Here is a 20,560-nt window from a genome sequence, read left to right as displayed (position 1 = left end):
CTGTGGATTGCTTACCGTAGGACTCACAACTGAAGATCGGGGTAAGTGTTAAAGTTCGAAGATCGGCACGAAGATCATCAATAACAGTTTTGAATTTTTTTTTCTTCTAAATCGTGTTCAGTTAATAATTAGTAATAACTGTTAATAGGATTTATCGTGTGGACTCTCTCCTTTCAGGTCTTTCCTTATTTGAATCGACAATAATTTTTGTTAATTAATGTCATATGCCCTATTTTTGTATGGTTCACATTTTTTAGCTTCTGAATTGTCAGTTTATTTATGTTAATTAACGTTAATATATATGTCTTGTTTTTGTATGGTTTTAGATTTTTAGTTTATGAATCTTTAGTTAATTTGTGCTAATTATCGTTAATATGCCCTTGATTTTGTATGATTTCATACTTTTTATTAACTGATGAATCGTCAATTAATTTGTGCTAATAATCGTTAATAATTAATTGTGATTTTAAATATTAAGTTAATTTATTTTCAGAAATTTTTTTCCTATTTTTTTAATCTTCGGCTCTGGTTTTTTGCGATTTTTTCGTATTTTTAGAAAATATTTAATTGCATTTATTAGGAAGTAACTGATTCTTTAATTTTTTTTTATTGTAATTACCTTTTTTTAAAAAAAAAAGTTATGAAAAAAACACTTAAGGATATTTAGGTAAAAGGCCAATATATGTTGGTTATTTATTTTATACTTTCAAAAACGTTGGTGATATCAAAATTACAACGTTACAAAATGGTTAGTTGGCTATAGCAATTTTCCCTTATTATTACTGTTATTAACAAAGAAAAATGATAATTTTTTTTCAAGAGTTGTAAAATTATAATATATAAGTATAGTATATAGTACTACACACACACCACTTAAAATTTCAATTGTCTGGATTGCTTGAGACCATATTTCTGTGTAAATATTTTCCCGAGCCAATATATTAATCTATTTTCTTATACAAACTTGGAAGTAATATTTATTTGTCAACAAAAATTAACCCTCTATATATGTTACAATTCATATATGCCTATTAAAACCTCTATAAATTCATCTCATCCAAGTCATAATTTCTTTACGTACGCAACACATGTATTGTTACAAACCTATGGGATTACACCTAGACTAAAGTCTAAACACATCAGCTAAACAAAACAAGCAAAGCACACACGAAACACACGCACGCTCAAATGAAGGGACGATAATTCACTAAGCACCACATGCATATACTAAAGCCTATCCCGTCTTCACATCTCACTATACAAACCACTCTTAATCTCAGAGTCAAAAGCTAAAATATAATCGCCAAGCTACGAGATCCACTAAATTTGGTTTCATGCCAACTTCACGAAAGCTATACTAAATCTTCATAAGAAATCGTCATTTTCATGTATTTAAATTATTAAAGAGCGTCACTACTTTCGGTTTAAAAAAGGGGTTTAATTGGCCAATTAATCCATGGATTGTTGCATGAAGCTTGCGAATATAGTTGACTTGAAAAAAATATATGTAAGTGTAAATGAGATTGATCGGCAAGTTGGGTTAGTGGTACGTAATCTAGGGTTAAAAGAAAATGGGTCCTTACGATAGTCTTTTTGTGGGACATGAACCATGCTTGTTTTTATTTGCGTACATACAATCTCATCACAACATTCCCATATGCAATTAAATATATAAATATATATATATATAAATATATATATATATATATTATTGTGTGACGTGTATTCCGTTGTTATAATTTTCCCTTATAAATACATCCACATTTCAACATTTCCATATATAGTACTACACACAATACATTGACATTGTTATAATATATCATCTCATAAGCCCCCACTGAGAAATTAGAAAACAGAACAGAGATCATGGGAAACAAAACTCAAGAAGATATCCGAATGATTAGGTCAACACTGAGGCTGATACTAATCACAATGTTTTTAGGGTTCGCTTTCCTTTGGATTATCATGCCCACCAACACCTATAAGCTCAAATGGCAGCCTCTCATCAAAGCTAAAGTCAGTACTTCGACGTATTTCGGATCCCAAGGTTTGAACAACAACATATTATATTATATTATAACACCTTTCCAATCCCACACTGATTATTATTATTATTGTTTTTTTGTATAGGTTACACCATTCTTCTGTACACATTCCCTGTGCTTTTGTTTGCTTGCATTGGCTGTGTCTACATTCACTTGGGTAAAAAAGTGGACTCTTATGACGATGATAACAGAATAAGGTATATATATACTTTAGTAGTAGTACTCTATATATAATATATATCTATATATACAGATGTATGGTGATAACCTATGTATATTATTACAGCGGCAAAAAAGATCATGAGCGTGATCGATTGGCGATATGGAAACAGCCTATGGTTGTGAAAGGGCCTCTGGGAATCGTGTCGAGCATCGAAATCGCGTTCTTCGTAATGTTCATCGCACTTCTCGTCTGGTCTTTCTCAACTTACCTCCGCAACTCCTTCGCCAAGATCACCCCCGCCTCCGCCGCCAAAAGCGGAGAGAAAATGTGTGTGTATATATATATATATGTGTATATACATCTCTCTCTCTCTCTCCGTCAGAAATGTAATACTGTGTGTTTATTTATGGCAGATGGGAATCGAAGCTGGAGAGTTCGGGGCTGAGACTAGGGCTGGTGGGGAACATAGTGCTGGCGGTGCTGTTTTATCCGGTGACACGTGGCTCGTCGGTGCTTCCTCTGGTGGGGCTGACGTCGGAGGCGAGCGTTAAGTACCACATCTGGTTGGGACACGTCATCATGACGATCTTCACCGCTCATGGCCTCTGTTACCTGATCCTTTGGATCGCCACCAACGAAATCTCCAGGGTACGCAATTACTTACTTACCTAAGCAATAAATATATTTAAATTTCCAATAAAAAAAAAAGGCAATATATATATATTTATTAATTTCTATAACTCTGCTAAGATTTGTTTTTCAAACCATGCCATTATTCTTTTCCTTTGTCATACTGACGTCAAATCCATATATATTTTTATATTATTCCAACTATAGTCTATATGTATGTCTTCATTTTATACACACAATAATAGTTAATAACTAATTAGGCAGGTTTTGATACAAATTAACAAATAAAAGTGGTAAATGAATAATCAAGATATTTAAAATACTATGTCATTAAGTTGTTTTAATTCAATTTTTCATACTAAATAAAGGTCAAATTCATAATTAAAGGAGAAGATGCATACTTATCTTTTACTTTAATTATATATATATATATACGTTTATAGTATTCCAACTATAATATTTAGAATCTGATCACGATAATTATTAATGATCTTATTAGGCAGCTTTAATATACAAATTAGCAAATAAAAGTACAATGAAAAATCAAGATTGCTAACTTTTCATACCAATTGAAGGTCAAGTGTAGATAAAGGCGAAGATACACATTTATCTTCCACTTTATATACATTAATCTATATTTTTTTATATATATATATATATATATATATATATATACATTTATTTTATTCCATCTTTGGGTGTTCATTTTCTACGGTGTACATAGTATCATAATCTGATCAAAGTAATGATATATTAACTAATTAGGCGGGTTTTAATACAAAAGCTAAAGTGGTAATAAAAAATCATGATTTTTAAAAACTATGTCGATAAGTTGTTTTTATTTAATTTTTCATCACAAAACAAATTACGTGGATCTCTAGTATATAATAAGCTAATAATACATATACAAATGAAAATTTTAAAGTCGTATAAAACGTCTAAATTTTCATACTTAACTATGCCCTTTTCTTTTTCTTTTTTTTGGCCATATTACGGTGATCAGATGCACAATTTCAGTCGAGCTTTTCTTTGTGCAAAGTTGCGATTTTTGGCGTTTTCTTACAAATATAAAGTTCGATGGAATATATAACGCCCAACATATTACATATACACAATATTTGTTAGAGTTGGGTATTTACATCACTACATGTTATTTTTATGTGCTAAAAATTACATATGCGCATATGTCTTGGTATATAATATAAAATATATGCGAGAAGAAAGTAGACCTTTTTTTTTTGTCGACGTTAACACGATAGTCACGTGAAGAAAGACGTGGGCTCTTTTCGTGGTGAAAGATATATAGTTCAATTCACTCACGTATGTAGATAAAACTTGAAACCTGTGTATTATTATTACTATACAATGTAATGGTGGTGGTCCCTCAAAGAAGTAGCGGTGGGACCCACAAGTCAACTTGCTCGGTTAACATTTGGGGAAATGTGACTTAACACTTGTCATCTTCTGGTTTAGTCATTTTCTTGTTGGCCCCAGCCCATTTGGGCTTATCACCTCACCGCTAAGTGGAGTAGAATCTCATTGGTGGATACGTGTCCGGTGTAGGCTGCCATTGACTTTTTCTCCCCAGAATCTTTGGAAGCAGCCTCAAACTAGATCAGTTTCATTCGATTTCGGCCCATTTAAAACATTTGGTCCAATAATAATTAATTAGTACAAAACTGAAATTCGATTTGGCAGTTTCTTAAATCCAATATTCAATTTTAATATTTCGATTTTCAAAATTCAGCTATCCGATTATTTAATATTTTGGTCCATTTTTAAAACTGGTTTAAAGAAATAAGTTATACGGTTCTTAATATCCATAAACACTTTGAAACTAGTTTTTAAATTCATACCAGATTATAACATATTGTAAAGATCAAAATTTCAGTAAAAATAAATCATACAATCCTAGCGTGATTATATTTTTTTAATAAAAAATAATCGGTTAAATGTCCGATATCCGGTCCAATTTTGAAACTGGATTGGTTATTCGAATCCGAATTTCGATTATATGAAGTGCCACCGATTTTCGGTTTTTGATCGGTTTAGTTATCTGTTTTATCAAATTTTCGGTTCGGTTTTATATAACCCTATTTGAAAGTGGACTTAACCCACAAAAAATCGGATCCACTTGATTATGTTTTCTATTAACCCAAAAGAAAAATAACTTTTTCCCAATTTGTAGTGAATGGAATACAAATTAAACTTAAAAATAAAACACCATCTCAAAAATATATTACATCAATTTTTTTAATAGGATTTCCATAGTAAAAATAAAATAAAAAAGATAACATGATTTATACCCAAAAAAAATATTCACACTTCTAGTTTTCAAGAAATGTTGACAAAGTTTGGTTTGACTAATAATAATGGTGCAGATGATAGAGTGGAACAAGGCCGACATATCGAACTTGGCCGGAGAAATAGCACTGCTCGCCGGATTGCTGATGTGGATCACCGCTATTCCTCGAATTCGACGGAAGATGTTCGAGCTCTTTTTCTACACTCACTACCTCTACATAGTCTTCGTCGTGTTCTTCTTCTTTCACGTTGGAATCTCCTACGCTTGCATGATGTTGCCCGGCTTTTACCTCTTCGTTGTCGATCGCTACTTGAGATTTTTACAGTCCCGAAGGAACGTTCGTCTCATAGCCGCCCGTGTCTTGCCATGCGAAGCCTTGGAGCTCAACTTCTCCAAAAATCCAGGTGAAAAAATGAAGAAAATACTTTACTTGGTAAACAAGAAAAAAGTAGTCGTTAATAATGAATAGGCGTTTGTGATTTAAATTGTGTATTACGGCACAGAGTTGAAATACCATCCAACAAGTACTCTATTCATCAATGTGCCAAGCATCTCCAAGCTTCAATGGCATCCTTTTACCATCACTTCGAGCAGTAATTTGGAAGCCGATAGGCTAAGCGTTATGATCAAATGCGAAGGAAGTTGGACCAAGAAGCTTTACCAAACCCTTTCCTCCTCCGGCTTAGATCGGCTTCAAGTCTCAGTCGAAGGACCATACGGACCCGTTTCAACTCATTTCCTCAGGTACTTCCGATTTAACATCACCACAATTGCCAATAAAAAAATGTACGAGTTTAGTTAACCCCAATAAACTGTTTTACCTTCTTTTTCTCCCCCAATAAACTGTTTTACCTTCTTTTTCTCTTTTTCGAAAACATGTCCTAAGAATTATCATTTGATTCTTTCTCTTCTTTCTATTAAAACAACTTTATTGTTGATTTTAACCGGTTTTAAGAAGATGAGAAAAAGATTTTTACCTGAAATTTTTTTTTCCTTCATCTTTAGCTAGTAGATGATCTGAACAAGTTTATTATGAAGAGTTCAAAAATTTATATTAAAATCCTACTTTAATCTAAAGTTTTGACCAATTTATTTACCATCTCCGTCCCTAATTCGACTAGTGTGTAAGTAAATATTTAACGAGTGCCTGTACGCTTTTTCGCAGACACGACACGCTAGTGATGATTAGTGGAGGGAGCGGGATAACCCCATTTATCTCCATAATCCGAGACCTCATCCACGCACAGACGGCTCAGAAATCCAAAACTCCGAGAGTCCTTTTGGTCTCCGCGTTCAAGACCTCGGAGGATCTCTCGATCCTGGAGCTCATAATGCCTCTCACTGGGACCCCCACCGAATCCGAGCTCGCCAGCCTGGACCTGAGAATCGAAGCGTACGTGACGAGAGAGAAAGAGCCGAGAGCAGAGAGCCCGGAGAAAAGCGCGATCCTCACTAAATGGTTCAAGCCTCAGCCGAGCGATTCGCCAATCTCGTCCGTGTTGGGACCGAACTCGTGGCTTTGGCTCGGAGCGGTGATCGCGTCCTCGTTCGCGATCTTCTTGGTCCTCATCGCGATCATCACGCGCTATTACATCTACCCAATCGACCACAATACCAACGACGTGTTCTCGTACGCTTGGAGAGTCGCTCTCAATGTGTTCGCTTTCTTCTTCGCGCTAAGTTTGACCGTCGGATTCGCAGTTTTTGTGAACAAGAACAGGAACAATAATAAGCAGATCTTGGGGCTCGACGGGTCTCCGATGGCGACGCCTGAGTCAATGTGTCACGACGTCGATAGGGAGTTGGAGAGCCTTCCTCTTCAGTCCCTCGCTCAGTCCACTAACCTTCACTACGGCCAAAGGCCTGATCTCAAGAGTCAGTCATTTCTTTCCTTGTTACTCATCTCAGCATTATTCATAAGTTGTCTTGCGTTGTGATTTATTTATTTTTAAATTACTCGCAGGAATATTGTTTGAGTGCAAAGGATCGAGCATCGGAGTTCTTGTGAGCGGGCCAAAGAATCTGAGGCATGATGTCGCCAAAATTTGCTCGTCGGGTTTGGTGGAGAATCTACATTTCGAGTCCATCAGCTTTAGCTGGTGATTTGAGTTGAATAAACAGCAAAGCAGTCCTTGTGGTTTTGATGCATAGAAGTTTTTTTTTTTTTTTTTCCTATCGTTTTTGGGTTTTCCGCCTTTAAAAAATACATATAAAGTGTAATTGTGAATCGTGATAACGAAATAAAAGTTGCAAGTTTCAGTGCTAAAATAAATTTTCTCATAACTTATTTTAATTTTTTGCATCAGAAAAGGGAAAATCCTATTCTATAGTTGAAATGTAACAATTTCAAAATTCGTTCAGAAAACCTCAACGGCTCAAGTAGCAAATACGATCACAAATTCACTTAAATTAAGAAAGTTACGCCTTGGTCGAAAGAAATCATTCTTTGAAAAACTAACATTAACTATCCCCAGGACCCCACGTTTATAAAATAAATAAAAAAAAATGCTTATGTGCCCATTTCATGTTTTTTCAGTGTCCCATATTTATATTTAATTTAATATTAAAATAGGGTATTGCTTTGACAACAAATGAGATATAGAAACCTAATCGCTCAAAAAAAAAATGGTTAACCATATCCAAATTTCAAAGAAATTAACATATTATAATGTGTCAAATTATATTGGGATAATTCATAAACTATGACCTCCTAGATAATTTAGGACCAAAATCCAATAAGTCCAATTTAATTCAAAAATATGACTACATGTTTTATATAATTACCATTATAACTTTATTATTGTAAAGAAAAAAAAAACAAAACAAAACCATTGTCATGCGTGTGGATGACCTTTTTTAGTTGATGCGTTCAAATTCGAGATTCGTTCTCAACATGAGTTTTAAATAAATGCATTATACAATCTGGAAATTTTTTATCTTTCGAAAATCTGAAAATTCGTTTGAAGATTTATTGACATCTTTGTCAATTTATTGACACGAATGTCAATAAATTTTCAAAGATCCTAGAAAATTCTTTGAAGATTTTATTGACATCGTCAATAAACTTTCTCAATGTCAATATATCTTCAGAGAAATTTCTAGAATCTTAAAAAAAAAATCCAAAAAATAGGTTTTTCAATAACTCAAGCTCCCATATTTATTGATATTGATGTCAATAAATTCTACACTTTATTGACATTAATATAAATAAATCTTCACTAAATATGGGACTCCTGAGGGCTGGTGAACCCGATCTTCGTCGTGGTTGTGGTGAAGAACAGACAAGCAAATTTATGATCATTAGTTCTTATCCAAGATCTTTTAAAAATTACGACTGTACTGAATTCTTGCTTCATCCAAACTTGATCTCGAATGTCGAGCAAGTTCTCGCTGTTAAAACTTGCTTCTTCCAAACTTTCGTTGGAGCCGCTAACTGCGGCAGAGACAAAGGAGTAGTTGTCGCATATCTAAGCTCGCCGGAAGAGGGTTGTCGTTGGGGTTCACGAACATAACAGGCTACTCACGGAGTCGTGCCACTCACGAAGTCGATGTTGACTCTAGCTCATTGTGGATTTACCTTTAGGTTTGGATTTTGATTTTAGGGTTTATTTTGTCATTTTTGTTGAGCAGAGAATCAAAGAGAGAGAGAGAGAGAGAGAGAGAGAGAGAGAGGAATGAAATGACATAAATGGGAAAGAAAATAAAAAGTAAAAGAGTAGTTACACCAAATGACAAATCATAATTTTAAATTAATTTGAACATATTAAATTTTGGTCTAAAATTATTGAAGTCATAGTTTAGGAATAATCTCAATTCTATTTCATAGTTGATAAATTAAATTTAACAGATTTATTAATGTCTGATGTATCAAGATTATTGCTACATGGTGATTATCCATTTAAATCCCTTTTTCACAAGTGATTTCAACATCAATTTCAGATGGTCTGTAATTCTTGGAACTGATATGAAAGATAAAAAGAATGAAGTAATGCCAATTCGGGCTGTGCTTTAATTTATTAAACATGTAAAACAAAGCTACATATTAAAGTTCACAATTCATAATCTGAACGAAGTTGTACAAAACTACAAATATCCTGATATAAGCTCGCCGACCTTACCTCTTTCCCTCAATTCTCTCTTACTCTCCCAAAAAAGAATTATATAAAATTAGGAAGAAATAAATAAGGAATTTTTTTTTTTACTTGTTTTAAGAAGAAGAAGAAGAATAAGAAATACAATTACTCAGAGCCAATCATATGCATTGAACTAGAAAGAGTTTCCTAACTCATCATATCTACAAGAACACGCAAGTTCCGATAACTACATTAATCTATACTCACTTTCACCGGCCTTATACTCGATTGCTGATTCTTGCTCCGTCATAGCCGTGAAATGGCTTTGCCGGATGATCTTTTCTGGGGCAAGGAAGTTCCCGAATACTTATTCCTCTTCTAAATTCACAAACGATGAAAGCCGCTCTTCCAAGTCATCGACGAGATCTTGAAACTCCACAAATGTTGTGTGTGACTAAAAAGATACTCAGATTGATTAGGTTAACGTGATGACATTAGATGTTAACAAATGGAAAGAAAAAAAAAAGATAGAATACCTGAAGGGTATTACTATATGCTTTCCATAACCGCGGATCGCGTCGGAAAAGATCAAATAGGACCTGCGAAACAGAGTCGAGAAAATAAATATAGGGTTAAGCAAAGACCATTTCGAATTCGCTGCTCAAGAAAAATCTTTGCTCTTTTTCGTAATTTAAAAAAAAAAAAGAAAAAAAAAGAAACATTGGGACTATTTTATTAAAATCGGCCACACCAAAAAGAGAGTACAGAATGAGACCAACGAGAAAAGCTAAGACGGAACAAGCGCTAAACGAACACGCCACCCCAAAACCTAAAGCCAGGACTCTTAAGGCTAACTCATTGGTAAACGATAGAAATTACAGGATAACCAGGTACTCATAGAGACCTAGAAACTCTTTCTAAAAGGCAAGCCTGAACCCTGTAAATTATTATTTTCAGCCTCTCTCTATAAAAGCAACTCTTAATGATACTAATTTTGACCCTATCGATTAACTAGCTAGCTAATGAACTAATGATTAATATCCTAAAGTCTTATCAGTTAACAATATCGTCTAAAGACCCTAAACTCTGAAATGTTCAGATAGAACAGTCTTCCAAGGGCTTTAGAGAGGACAATAAACTTTTTCTCAGAGAATTTTCATGATTCTGATTCCTGACCTGTCTTGCTACCAGGTGTTCATTTTAATTATATATAGATAAGATTCAATGAGCGAGGAATGAATGAATGAACCTCAGAGCGTCTAAGAAGAGTAGCAAGAACGACAATCCACTCTTTAAACTTGACAGAGCACATATGGGCCAAAAGGAATTCAGCGTCCAAACGACTCTGCAGTGTTCCCATTTGGAGCTGCAAAACAATAAATAAATAAATACGAAGGCCTTCCAAATTTATCGTAAAAAAAAAACACTAGTGAATAAAACTGGAAATATTAGAAAGTGAATTTGTGATAAATAAATAAAACAGACATCGTTCTCTGAAAGGTATGGATGTGAGTTTAGATTATAATTAACTACAAAAGAATGTAGGGGTACATGCCTTTTGGCCGACTAACTCAAGTCCCGAGGCGAAATTCTCCAACCGAGCAGAACTGTATCTCTCCCTCTGAAGATATTCCTGAAACAAATCGAAAGAAGAGCAATTTAGAATCATTTTTGTGGTAAGAGAAACAGCTAATAGCAAGAAGAAGAAAAAGCCTAGAGCTTTTACCACAAGATCAAACTGTGTGCCTTTGACAAAAGCAACGAGTTTCGAGAGTTCCTTCCCCGACATCAAATAACTAGCATGGCTTTCCAAGATGTTCTTCACCGACGCAACGTGAGCGCTCTGCTCCTTAAATGAGGTGCTGAACCGCCATCAAAATAGACATTTTAATTAATTGATTGTCATTTATTGGATTCGTCACATTAAATAAACCAGGCAGAGAAGCACTGACTTTTTATCCAAGGACTGTTTTCTATTACTGGAACGAAATAGGAAATAACCCAAGAATCTGGGAGATAAACGGTCCGAGTCTGTTGACGCGGGTTCTAAATCCCTTCCTGATCTTAGCAAGAACCTTACCTACAAAACCCAATATAATAACAACAATAAAGAACATTGTTTACAAATAAATGAATTCTTCCGCCAGTTCACTTTTATAATTACCAGTTCTCCAGCTAGTTCATATAATGATTCGTCTAGAGTTGCCTGTAACAGCCGTAAAGCAGAGTATTGGCTCACTGCAGGACCTTCGAGTTTTGCAATCACCTACAAAATCAAAACCCATTTAACTCACCGAATTAAATTGAATAACTCTCTCTCTCTCTCTCTCTCTCTCTCTCTCTCTCTCTCTCTCTCTCTCTCTCTCTCTCTCTTTCTCTGTATATATATATATATATATATATATATATATATATATATATATATATATATATATATATATTTGCAGCAGCAGCATTGTTTTCATGTCGAGAGTAACAGATCACATATAAACATTCAAAAAATTTATAGAATGCTTCACATGTGTTTTCAAATAAAATAACTTTATGGAGATATGGTGATTGGAATCTTAAAATCGATCATTTATAAGTAATAATAAATTTGATATGATAAAAAAAATCTAGCAAAAAAGTAACCACATATCCTAGTTGGTTGTATATCGCAAAAAGGAAGAAAAAACCCAATGATGAAACATCAGAATATTTGCTAGGAAAATCAAATAGACGAAGAATAAATAGATAATTCTTACTAGAATGTAGCAAGCTCCAGTGCGGTACCATCTACGCTTAAAGCATTCCTCAAATAACCTGAATTAAAAGAAAAGAGAGTTTTACCACCGGAACCAAACACAATCAGATAGAGCTAAACACCACGGAAATATATCGTCTGAATCAAAAATTGTGTTTTCATTGTTAGATATAGTGTATTCATATATAACATATGGCATATGAATAGAAGTGAAAGATCGTACTCCGTGGATCTTCCGGCGGCCAAAAACAAATCTGCCCAATGTCTGCCATCGGTTTTTCTGGCGACACTAACCACCACATCAAGATACTCTGGAAAATTCTTTATCAACTCACACGTCTTCTCTAAAAGTGAACAAGTGTTGGATCTAGGAGATGATATTTGGTTCTTGTTCACGCTTTGCCTGAAAAATGAAAAAAAAAATTAGAATACATGTGAACTTATAAACATGTCGTAACTATGAAAAAGAAAACAAAAACAAAACAAAAAAAAAATCCACCTAGATATGTCAGCATCGAACACTGTAAACAGAAGCCACTCCAAGCAATGAGAAAAATGAGGCTTCTCTGCTGATATTTGAGCCAACCGCAAAGCCTCTTCGCTTTTGTTCCTCTTAACGTTTTTATAGACAAATTTCAGAGTTAGAGCAAAATATTTTCTGCCCAGAAAGAGAACATTGATAGAGATAAGCAGTGTACCTGAAGAAGGTGCCTTAAGAGACAATGCAATATGGTTTGAGCTTGAGGAGTTGGCTCAAAGCATGGAAACTCGGTACAAGCTGAAAATGACAGTCTTTGACACACCCCAACGACGACACCAGCATTTGGAAGAAGCCCGAGAGGATATACCTCGCGATCAAACTCCAGCTCCGGATCCAACTATATGATTGCATGAACAAACCCAAATAAATATATGTTACATCTTTTGAAAAAAATTATTTCCAATAAACCTTAATTTCAATGGTGCATCGACTTAATGAGCAAGCAATTTTACCCCATTTCAACTTCTAACCATGCCGAAGTTAATTCATACATAAATGCCAAATGAAAAAAAGGACAGACTCGCTAATATCATAAAAACCTAAATAAATAAATAAAATTAGAAGAGAATTGCAAAAAACTTATACAAACCTGCAAGAAGTCTTCCTGCTTAAAGGGATCAGCACCCGAAGAAGGATACCAAACCTGTAAAAGTGAAACTTCCAACAAAGAGTAATCATGAGAAAAGTAACAGAGACGAAAGACAAAGCTGAAAGGGGAAAGAATAAATATACATAAAATTTTAACAAACAACGAATACTAAAAACGGAATCTTAGTAGCTGATACCTGCATTCCTCGATGCCCATAATCTAACCACGAGACTTCCTCGATCAGATTCTTTTTTTCCTCAGATTGACCACAAGTGACCCAAAACAATTCCACAGAATCCGTGAGTTCCCTTTCACGGCCATCGTCCAAATCAAGTAGTGAAAGCTCTCCGTTAGCCCTCAATATTAAACACCTAGCAAATTTTTAAGATTCAGAATATACAGCCTTGGAATTTGTACATCTGAAGACGAAAAAAATTAATTTAAATACCTTGCGGGCTCTCTTGAGAAATCACCAGGGTTAGACCCGTTAGAATGGTTTGAAACATACACTCTGGGAAGCTGATCAGGGATAAAACGCATCGATGCAGGATGGCTTTTGGCAGTCATGATCGAGAGTTCTCGTACTGTAGAAAGCTGTTTGTCATTTTATCACTTAAAATCTTAACAAAAGCAAACTTTCACATTGGAGTTGATTTTTATGGCATCGCGTGGAGAGCCAACAGGGTAGTTTTTTGTACCTGTACATCTGGAGTAGTGGTTGGAGTCAATTCACCGACTAACTTCACATGGAAAATATGCACATCGAACGGTCGATATGTAACCAATATATAATCATGATACACATCCATCACCATTGGCTTCGCAAGCAATGGCTTTCGGTAAAGCAGCGAGCTCTGGTCAAGGTGATATCTCGGATAAAAGAGCAATTCATAACTGCAATGATTAAGACACAAGGACATTGATATTTACTTCCTCGAAAGTTTTAGTAACTACAAGGAATACAAAAAATTACAGTGGCGAGGGACAGCTTGAGAGAAAAAAGAATTCTAAAAAAGAGGTGATTAAATATGGAATAGAGTATCTCTCGGAATATCATCCTCAGACAAAAAAATTTCGAAAATCCCGCTTCTTTTTCTCTCCTCTCTCTCCTTCACCAAACCCTCTCTTTTCTCTTTTTGTCTTCGAATCTCACCCAAAATGATTGGAGAAAGTGATTTTTACTTCTCACCACCCCCGTAGACCCTCCGGAAATAAAATTCCGATCTGATTTGTGAGAGCGATGGTTTCGGAGGCCAAAGCGGACGGAAAACAACTCTCGGCTCAGATCTGATCCCACGAGCTGTCCCACTCTCCCCACGCGCCCGAGTCTCCGTCGCGCGTGTACCCCACGCGCCGCCCTCCGAGTTTTTTTTTCCAGCTTCTCTGGGCTTCCACTGCTTCGTCCACATCTTTTGGTCTCTCCGTGAGCAGAGTTTTTGGGGAAAAAAAAAAAAAAAAAAATTATCTCCGGTTCTGAAAGATGCTTCATTTCGTCGCTGTTTTCCTTCGTTCTGTCAGCCCTAACCAGGAAGCCTGATCATGGTTGTTCTACGGGACAATGTTTACGTAGATTTCTGCGAGATAGAAGATAAGCGTTTCTCGGTGTCTCTCGGAAGAGATGGCAGAACCGTTCGTCTTTTGGAGGATAGAAGAAATTTCTCTTTCAACGTGCTTCTGAGGATAACCGTTCGGTGTCTCTCGAGGCTTTGGATGGCATGGCGGCTCTCTTCGATTACGATGCGTTCTCCTGCAGCGAGGAAGACGGTATCCCGAATTCCAGAATCCTTCTTCCTTCCGCTCTTTCTCGGGATGCCGAGTCTCCAAAGTCTAATGGGATAGAGCAAAGTGGCGTAGAACAGGTGGTATCTACTCCCGATCGGCGAAAAGGTTGAGAAGATCGAAATGGATAAAAGAGATCATCGGAAAACGGCCTATCTACTTAGCTTACGGAAACCGAAGTTCATGAGGATTCGTTCTGGATTTTTATGAAGTCTTTCGCTTGGATTGAGAGGAGGTTCGGAGGATGCTTTTGGATTTCGTGGATTTTAGTATGGTGTTTTGTTTTTCCTTCGGAACAGCGAGCAGGGAGCAGCAGGCGGGTTTTTTTGTTTTGCAAACTCTAGGAAGTTTTTTTTTTCACAAATAGGCTCGTAGGATGTTTGCTTTTTGGGTGTCCCTTTTTTAATTTGTTTCCTTTTTTGGGGCTTGTTTCGGGTTTTTCCTGAAGCACCACTCATGTAATCGGATTTTGAATGTTTTCAATATAACGGTGTTCTTATTTCAAAAAAAAAATATGGAATAGAGTATAAGCCACTTTTTTCATAAGACCACATAATCAATCAATACCAAGCATGGTTTAAAAAGGCGTTTTCAAGGCGCGCCTTGAGGCGAGGCGGTCAGAAACCTCCTCCAGGCTCAAGCCTGGAAAGAAAAAATGCGACTGGCGCCTTGGACCATTTAGGCGTGCGCCTGGAGCGTACGCCTGGAAAATAAATGCTCCAGGCGAGCCTGGAATGGCTGGGTTAGAAAAAAAAATAAAAATTGGGCCAGTTGTAATTTTTGGGCCTTATTTTTTGGGCCCAAGTTATTTGTAATCAGAAACTAATAAAACAAACGAAAATTAATAAACCTAGGTTAAATTTTTTACGCTGTTACGCTGCTCTCCACACGTAATTTTTGTTAGAAGTTTTATGAGTCAATTTCATTGTTAAATTAGTATTTGAGGGTTGAACTAAGCATTATAAGTCTAAAACTTTTTTTGGATTATTTCAGATTTATAAAATTTCTTTAATTTATGCCTATCTTTTGAGGCTTACGCCTCAATACGCCTTGAGGCTTACGCCTCGCCTCGAAAACAGAAATCGCATCAGTTATCGTTTACGCCTTTTAAAACATTGATACCAAGACAATTTCCTTTCGTTGGTCACTATATATTATTAAATAAGAATAATTAATAGAATAGTAGAAATCTCACGTATTCGAGGATTCAACGTAGTTGCAGACGACAACGATATTCCTCATCCATAACAAGCCTTGGCACTGAATCTTTTGCTCCTGTGTTACATCACCAAATACCCGCCATTTCCTTAAGCGGATATCATATATAATCAATCCATGCAAACCCGCAACAGCTAAATACATGCCATCCTGACTAGCTGCTACATGCTGAACCGGCCAGTTTTGAGATATATACGAAACCTAAACCAAACCAAAAACTGCATCAGAGACACCAACTCCAACAAACAAAAGAAACAAAAGAAAAAAAAACCAAGGATGATGGATCATCGGGGACGTAACGGGAAGGTTCAAATGCAGCATTTTAAGTTCATCGGTATCTTCAGACTGAACGACGAGCAAGCGATCATCGCCGTAAATGACTTGACGGACATAAGTCGCACCAGAGACTCCTCTGTTGAGGCAACATTTTCCAAAAGAGAACGCGATGATTCTCTCAGAAGAGTGTTCCTCAATGGCATAGAGACGGTATCCGTGCTCGTCCCACTGCATCGCTGATGTCCCGCTCATCAATGGTTCGTATTTACACTCTTGGCTAGGCTTGACCACGGGAGAAGAAGACGAAGAAATACTTAAGCCTATCTGACGAACTGTCGACATCAATCGGCAACCAGAGACCGACCAAACGGTGAGTCCTCTCAACTTCCAACCGACTGCAAAAGCAGAGTTGTCGGGGGTCCAAGCGATGGAACTCACTGGACCAGTTTCTTCCATTGAGTACCTGCAATGATAAATTAGAAAATCATTTATTTAATTTCATTCAAAATTTACAACTGCGCAGTAGTGTAATTGGAGAGATTGGTTCACCTCTTAAATTGTGAAACGAATTTTATCAATAACATTAATAAATTGTCTTCGGAATTACTCCGGGTCATATCAAATCAATTTTTTTAAAACTTCATTTAAAAGTTCTCTTGAGCTGAATTCTTGCCCCTTTGAAAATGTTACTTTTTTTTTCTTTCCCACTTTAAGTTTTAGTTTTCGAAATTTGGCCCACCCTATGTTTGAAATCGTACTCGTGCATGCGGATCATAGAAATTGCATTTGGCCCACCCTACGTTTTTTCTCGGAGTTTTTTTTTTTTTTTTTGGTTTTGTAATGTTCTTTTCTTTGTACTTTCTTCGGCTAAGTCGTTTCTATCAATAAAAGATCAGAGTTTCTTTTTAAAAAAATGAGAAGAAAAAGAGACTCACCCCCAATCAAACAAAGACACGGAACGGATGAGCGATCCAGATTCCGCCAAGTCGTACAACTCAACAACGCCTCTTTTGGTACCGACGGCCAGTATTTGTTGCTCCGCAGCAACTGAAGCACACACTGCATCGCCCGAGCCCAGCTTTCTTTCTGCCTTTATATATTGAGCTTCCTTTAACCCTTTCTTACTTATGGAGCACGACAAAATTTTCCCATTGGAGTACAAAACAAATAGTAACCGCATTGACAAGCAAAGCTCTAGCTGTATAATGGCCGTGTCTGTGAAGCCATTACTCTTTGGAACCCAAGTCTCTGAATGAACTTTCGATGTTCCATTTTCTAGCGATGAATCGACCTCATTAATGGGATCGGGTCTAAAAGCCCCGTAGAACTGTAGAGGAAAACACCATGGACGACATTAACCCTCTGATAAAACATACCAGAATGAAGGATAAAATTTCAACAAATAGTTCATAGAATAGAATGAAGGATAAAATTTCAACAAATAGTTCATAGAATATGTGTGCGGAGTGATACCTCTCCTTTCCAAGAGATGCTATATAATGATCCATCGGAAAGTCCAAGAAGCATATGTTTGTTATCACACACAATGTTGCTCCTGGAACCGAATAATATGAGAAAAACCACAATTTTTCATTAATTCTTTGCTAAAAGGAACACCACAAATGTAATTTCTAACTGAAAAATAATCCAAAGTTTAAAAGTGGAAGATTGAAACTAAGATGCAAGTTTTCATCATAATTATTACAATGTGACTAGGCAATACTCACGAGCTGTGAACATAGAAGAAATTCAACTACGGACTTTTCTTTAGCACAAAGAAAAGTGGGAATTAAATACACCACTTTTGTTGTCCATGTATAATATTTCATACAAGAAAAGTGTTAATTAAATATACCACTTCTATCCAGTGAAGACATTTCTAGACTTTTTCTAGGTATCGTATACTTGCATTTCTATGGCCAACAAGTTTCTGCGTTAACAACCAACTGTTTTCTTTCTTCTATAAATCTCAAATAGTACGAAAACTCAAACTTAGCAATAAATCTCAAGAGAAACTAAAATCTTGAGGGGGATAAGAAAATTACACTTCCAAGTCACTGTGTGCAAAAGGCAATTGCTCACTGAGAAGAAGTGAAATGTTAGCAAAGAACAGTCCAGAGGGTTGTTTCCCTCCAAATTGTACTTTTTTATCCGTAAAGTGGACCTTGAAAAGGTGAAGTACAAAAGAGGACGTCTGCGCAAAAAACATAGATGTAAATATATTGATCAAAATAACAAAATCAACCTCCTAAAAGCTTAATTTGCAAAACATAATAAGATTCAATGTAATGATTACAGTGACGGCAATCAATTTGGTATCCGGACTCCACACAGCTTGCAGATTCTCTCCTTCTTTCACCAATGAATCCGAATCTCTCTTGTACTTTCCCAATCGAATCTTATGCTGATATTACCAGAGATTTTCAAAAAAAAAAAAAAAAAGAAAGAACAGAGTCAATAATCCAACACAACCCACATTCCAAAAAAGACGTAAAAACACAATCACACAGAATTATTAAACTTCTTTCAGCAGATGCACACAACTTTGCTAGAGCCATACACGAAAAAATTACCAAAAAAAACTGCTCATTGATATTTGAATTTCAATTATTTTGTGCATATTCTCAAATTATGTTGTGCCATGATAATTATCAACTACATAACTACCAACCTCGTACAGGATATACGGCACATCCTACTCTGTCATTTCAATTTCTATTGAAGTTTGCATTATTTTATCAGTTATTTCAATATAATAAATTTGAAATTATTGCTTCAATTTTTATTCTTTTTTCATCTCTATATTTTATGTTCAGAAACCAATACCCGGCTGTGCGTAAACCGATTACCCTTCACTACCGGAACTTCAGAAAACTCCTAAATATTCGTTAGCAAACGGTTTCTTCGCAATTACATACATCGGCCTTTCAATCATTTGATTCACACAAAAGAGAGTTAATATTTGTTCTCGCTATTATGAACACCGACACAATCAGAGTGCACCAAGTAACAGTGTAGGTTTTCACTGACACAGCCGACAACTAAAACTAACCGAATTATCGGCTACATTGCCAAAAAAACACCAATCACAGCTCGTCTTCTCATCATCCTATACACTAAACTCGAAAATCCCCTACTTTCCTATGTTCATTCACAGAAACTCACAGAAGCGCAGCGTTATAGATAAATAACCTGAGAAGAACTCCAAAGCTCGATGTGAGAAGGCGATACGACGAGCAAAAGGCGGTTGATGATTTTGAGGTAAACGACTCTCTGCGAAGATGGTCCGAGGCCTTGTTCCAGTGGGATCACCTGAGGCCATCCGTATGCCATATACATCTTCCTCTTCTTCTTCGATCAATCTCCGATTTGAGATCCGAGAAGGAGGCACAGAAAGTATAGATGATTTGAGTAATCCGATCAAGAATGCATACGAATTTTGGCGGCGGAGATATGGAAAGAGAGATCTGAACCAATTCGGTCGCCCATTTCAGGTGGATCTATTTCGCAAATTTGCTTACTGTTTTTGTTTTGTGTTTCATTTCATTTCACGACTTGGTTGGGAGTGGGACTTTTGGTTTTCTTTTTTTTTGGAAGAAGAAAAAAAAAGAATAATTAATTTATGGGATTAATGAATGCTAATAAAGTCAGACGCTGTTGGGCTTTTAAGGCCTTGATGGAAAGTATGATGCGAAATGAGGCCCATCAGGCTCAGATAATGCTAACGTTCGCTGGATGAACTCTGACACGTGTTTCACGTTTGGGGGATATTTCACAAATACCTTGTTTTTTAAAAACGACAAATACCTCGTTTAAAAATGGTAGACTGAATACCTTATGCAAAAAAAAAAACCTGAATACCTTATATTTAAATTATTCTATCAATAACTTATTTTCTAATTTTGGATGATTTTGCCGACATTTTTAACGAAGCTGTAAAAAAAAAAAGCTAAAAAATATATATATATATATAAAAAAAAACAAGTCTAACAAAATTGTAAACAAGAAAAAATTATTAAAATAAGATATATTCAAAATAAAATCAACTATTCACATAATAACAATGAAAAATGAGATATTCTCGAAAACAATTTTTAGAATACAACAGCTCGTGTAATTTCCGCTTTTGTATCCCTTCTTTTGCCTAATGCTCACATCCATTTCAAGAGTTTAAAATGGGATTATTCTTAAACTA

General features: G+C 35.8%; 2 protein-coding genes across 2 annotated transcripts; one reads left to right on the top strand and one right to left on the bottom strand.

Moving 5' to 3' along the window:
• Positions 1–1,791: 1,791 nt before the first annotated feature.
• Positions 1,792–7,399, top strand: LOC149401622 (ferric reduction oxidase 2-like). Its single transcript, XM_089613810.1, has 8 exons — positions 1,792–2,047; positions 2,131–2,242; positions 2,332–2,535; positions 2,622–2,856; positions 5,220–5,547; positions 5,647–5,887; positions 6,309–7,018; positions 7,107–7,399. The coding sequence occupies exons 1-8, from the start codon at positions 1,867–1,869 to the stop codon at positions 7,244–7,246; spliced, it is 2,151 nt and encodes a 716-aa protein (XP_089469936.1). The 5' UTR covers positions 1,792–1,866; the 3' UTR covers positions 7,247–7,399.
• A 1,725-nt stretch (positions 7,400–9,124) lies between these two features.
• On the bottom strand, positions 9,125–19,967 carry LOC149401621 (uncharacterized). The gene is made up of 22 exons (XM_089611716.1): positions 19,558–19,967; positions 18,662–18,769; positions 18,411–18,559; positions 17,839–17,920; positions 17,301–17,692; positions 16,390–16,828; positions 16,067–16,290; positions 13,791–13,986; positions 13,541–13,686; positions 13,289–13,463; positions 13,093–13,146; positions 12,661–12,840; positions 12,462–12,574; positions 12,186–12,365; positions 11,964–12,021; positions 11,381–11,482; positions 11,169–11,296; positions 10,943–11,078; positions 10,772–10,849; positions 10,466–10,582; positions 9,753–9,815; positions 9,125–9,670 (listed from the first exon to the last, which is right to left on the bottom strand). Exons 1-22 carry the CDS (start codon positions 19,702–19,704, stop codon positions 9,584–9,586), a joined length of 3,354 nt encoding a protein of 1,117 aa, XP_089467842.1. The 5' UTR covers positions 19,705–19,967; the 3' UTR covers positions 9,125–9,583.
• Between the last annotated feature and the right edge of the window lie 593 nt (positions 19,968–20,560).

The sequence above is a fragment of the Urtica dioica genome, chromosome 4, assembly GCF_054948205.1.
Source record: "Urtica dioica subsp. dioica isolate 48M chromosome 4, U.dioica_male_clone48M_v1_H2, whole genome shotgun sequence".
Classification (NCBI taxonomy): domain Eukaryota; kingdom Viridiplantae; phylum Streptophyta; class Magnoliopsida; order Rosales; family Urticaceae; genus Urtica; species Urtica dioica.
This window is presented reverse-complemented; position numbering and strand designations above follow the sequence as displayed.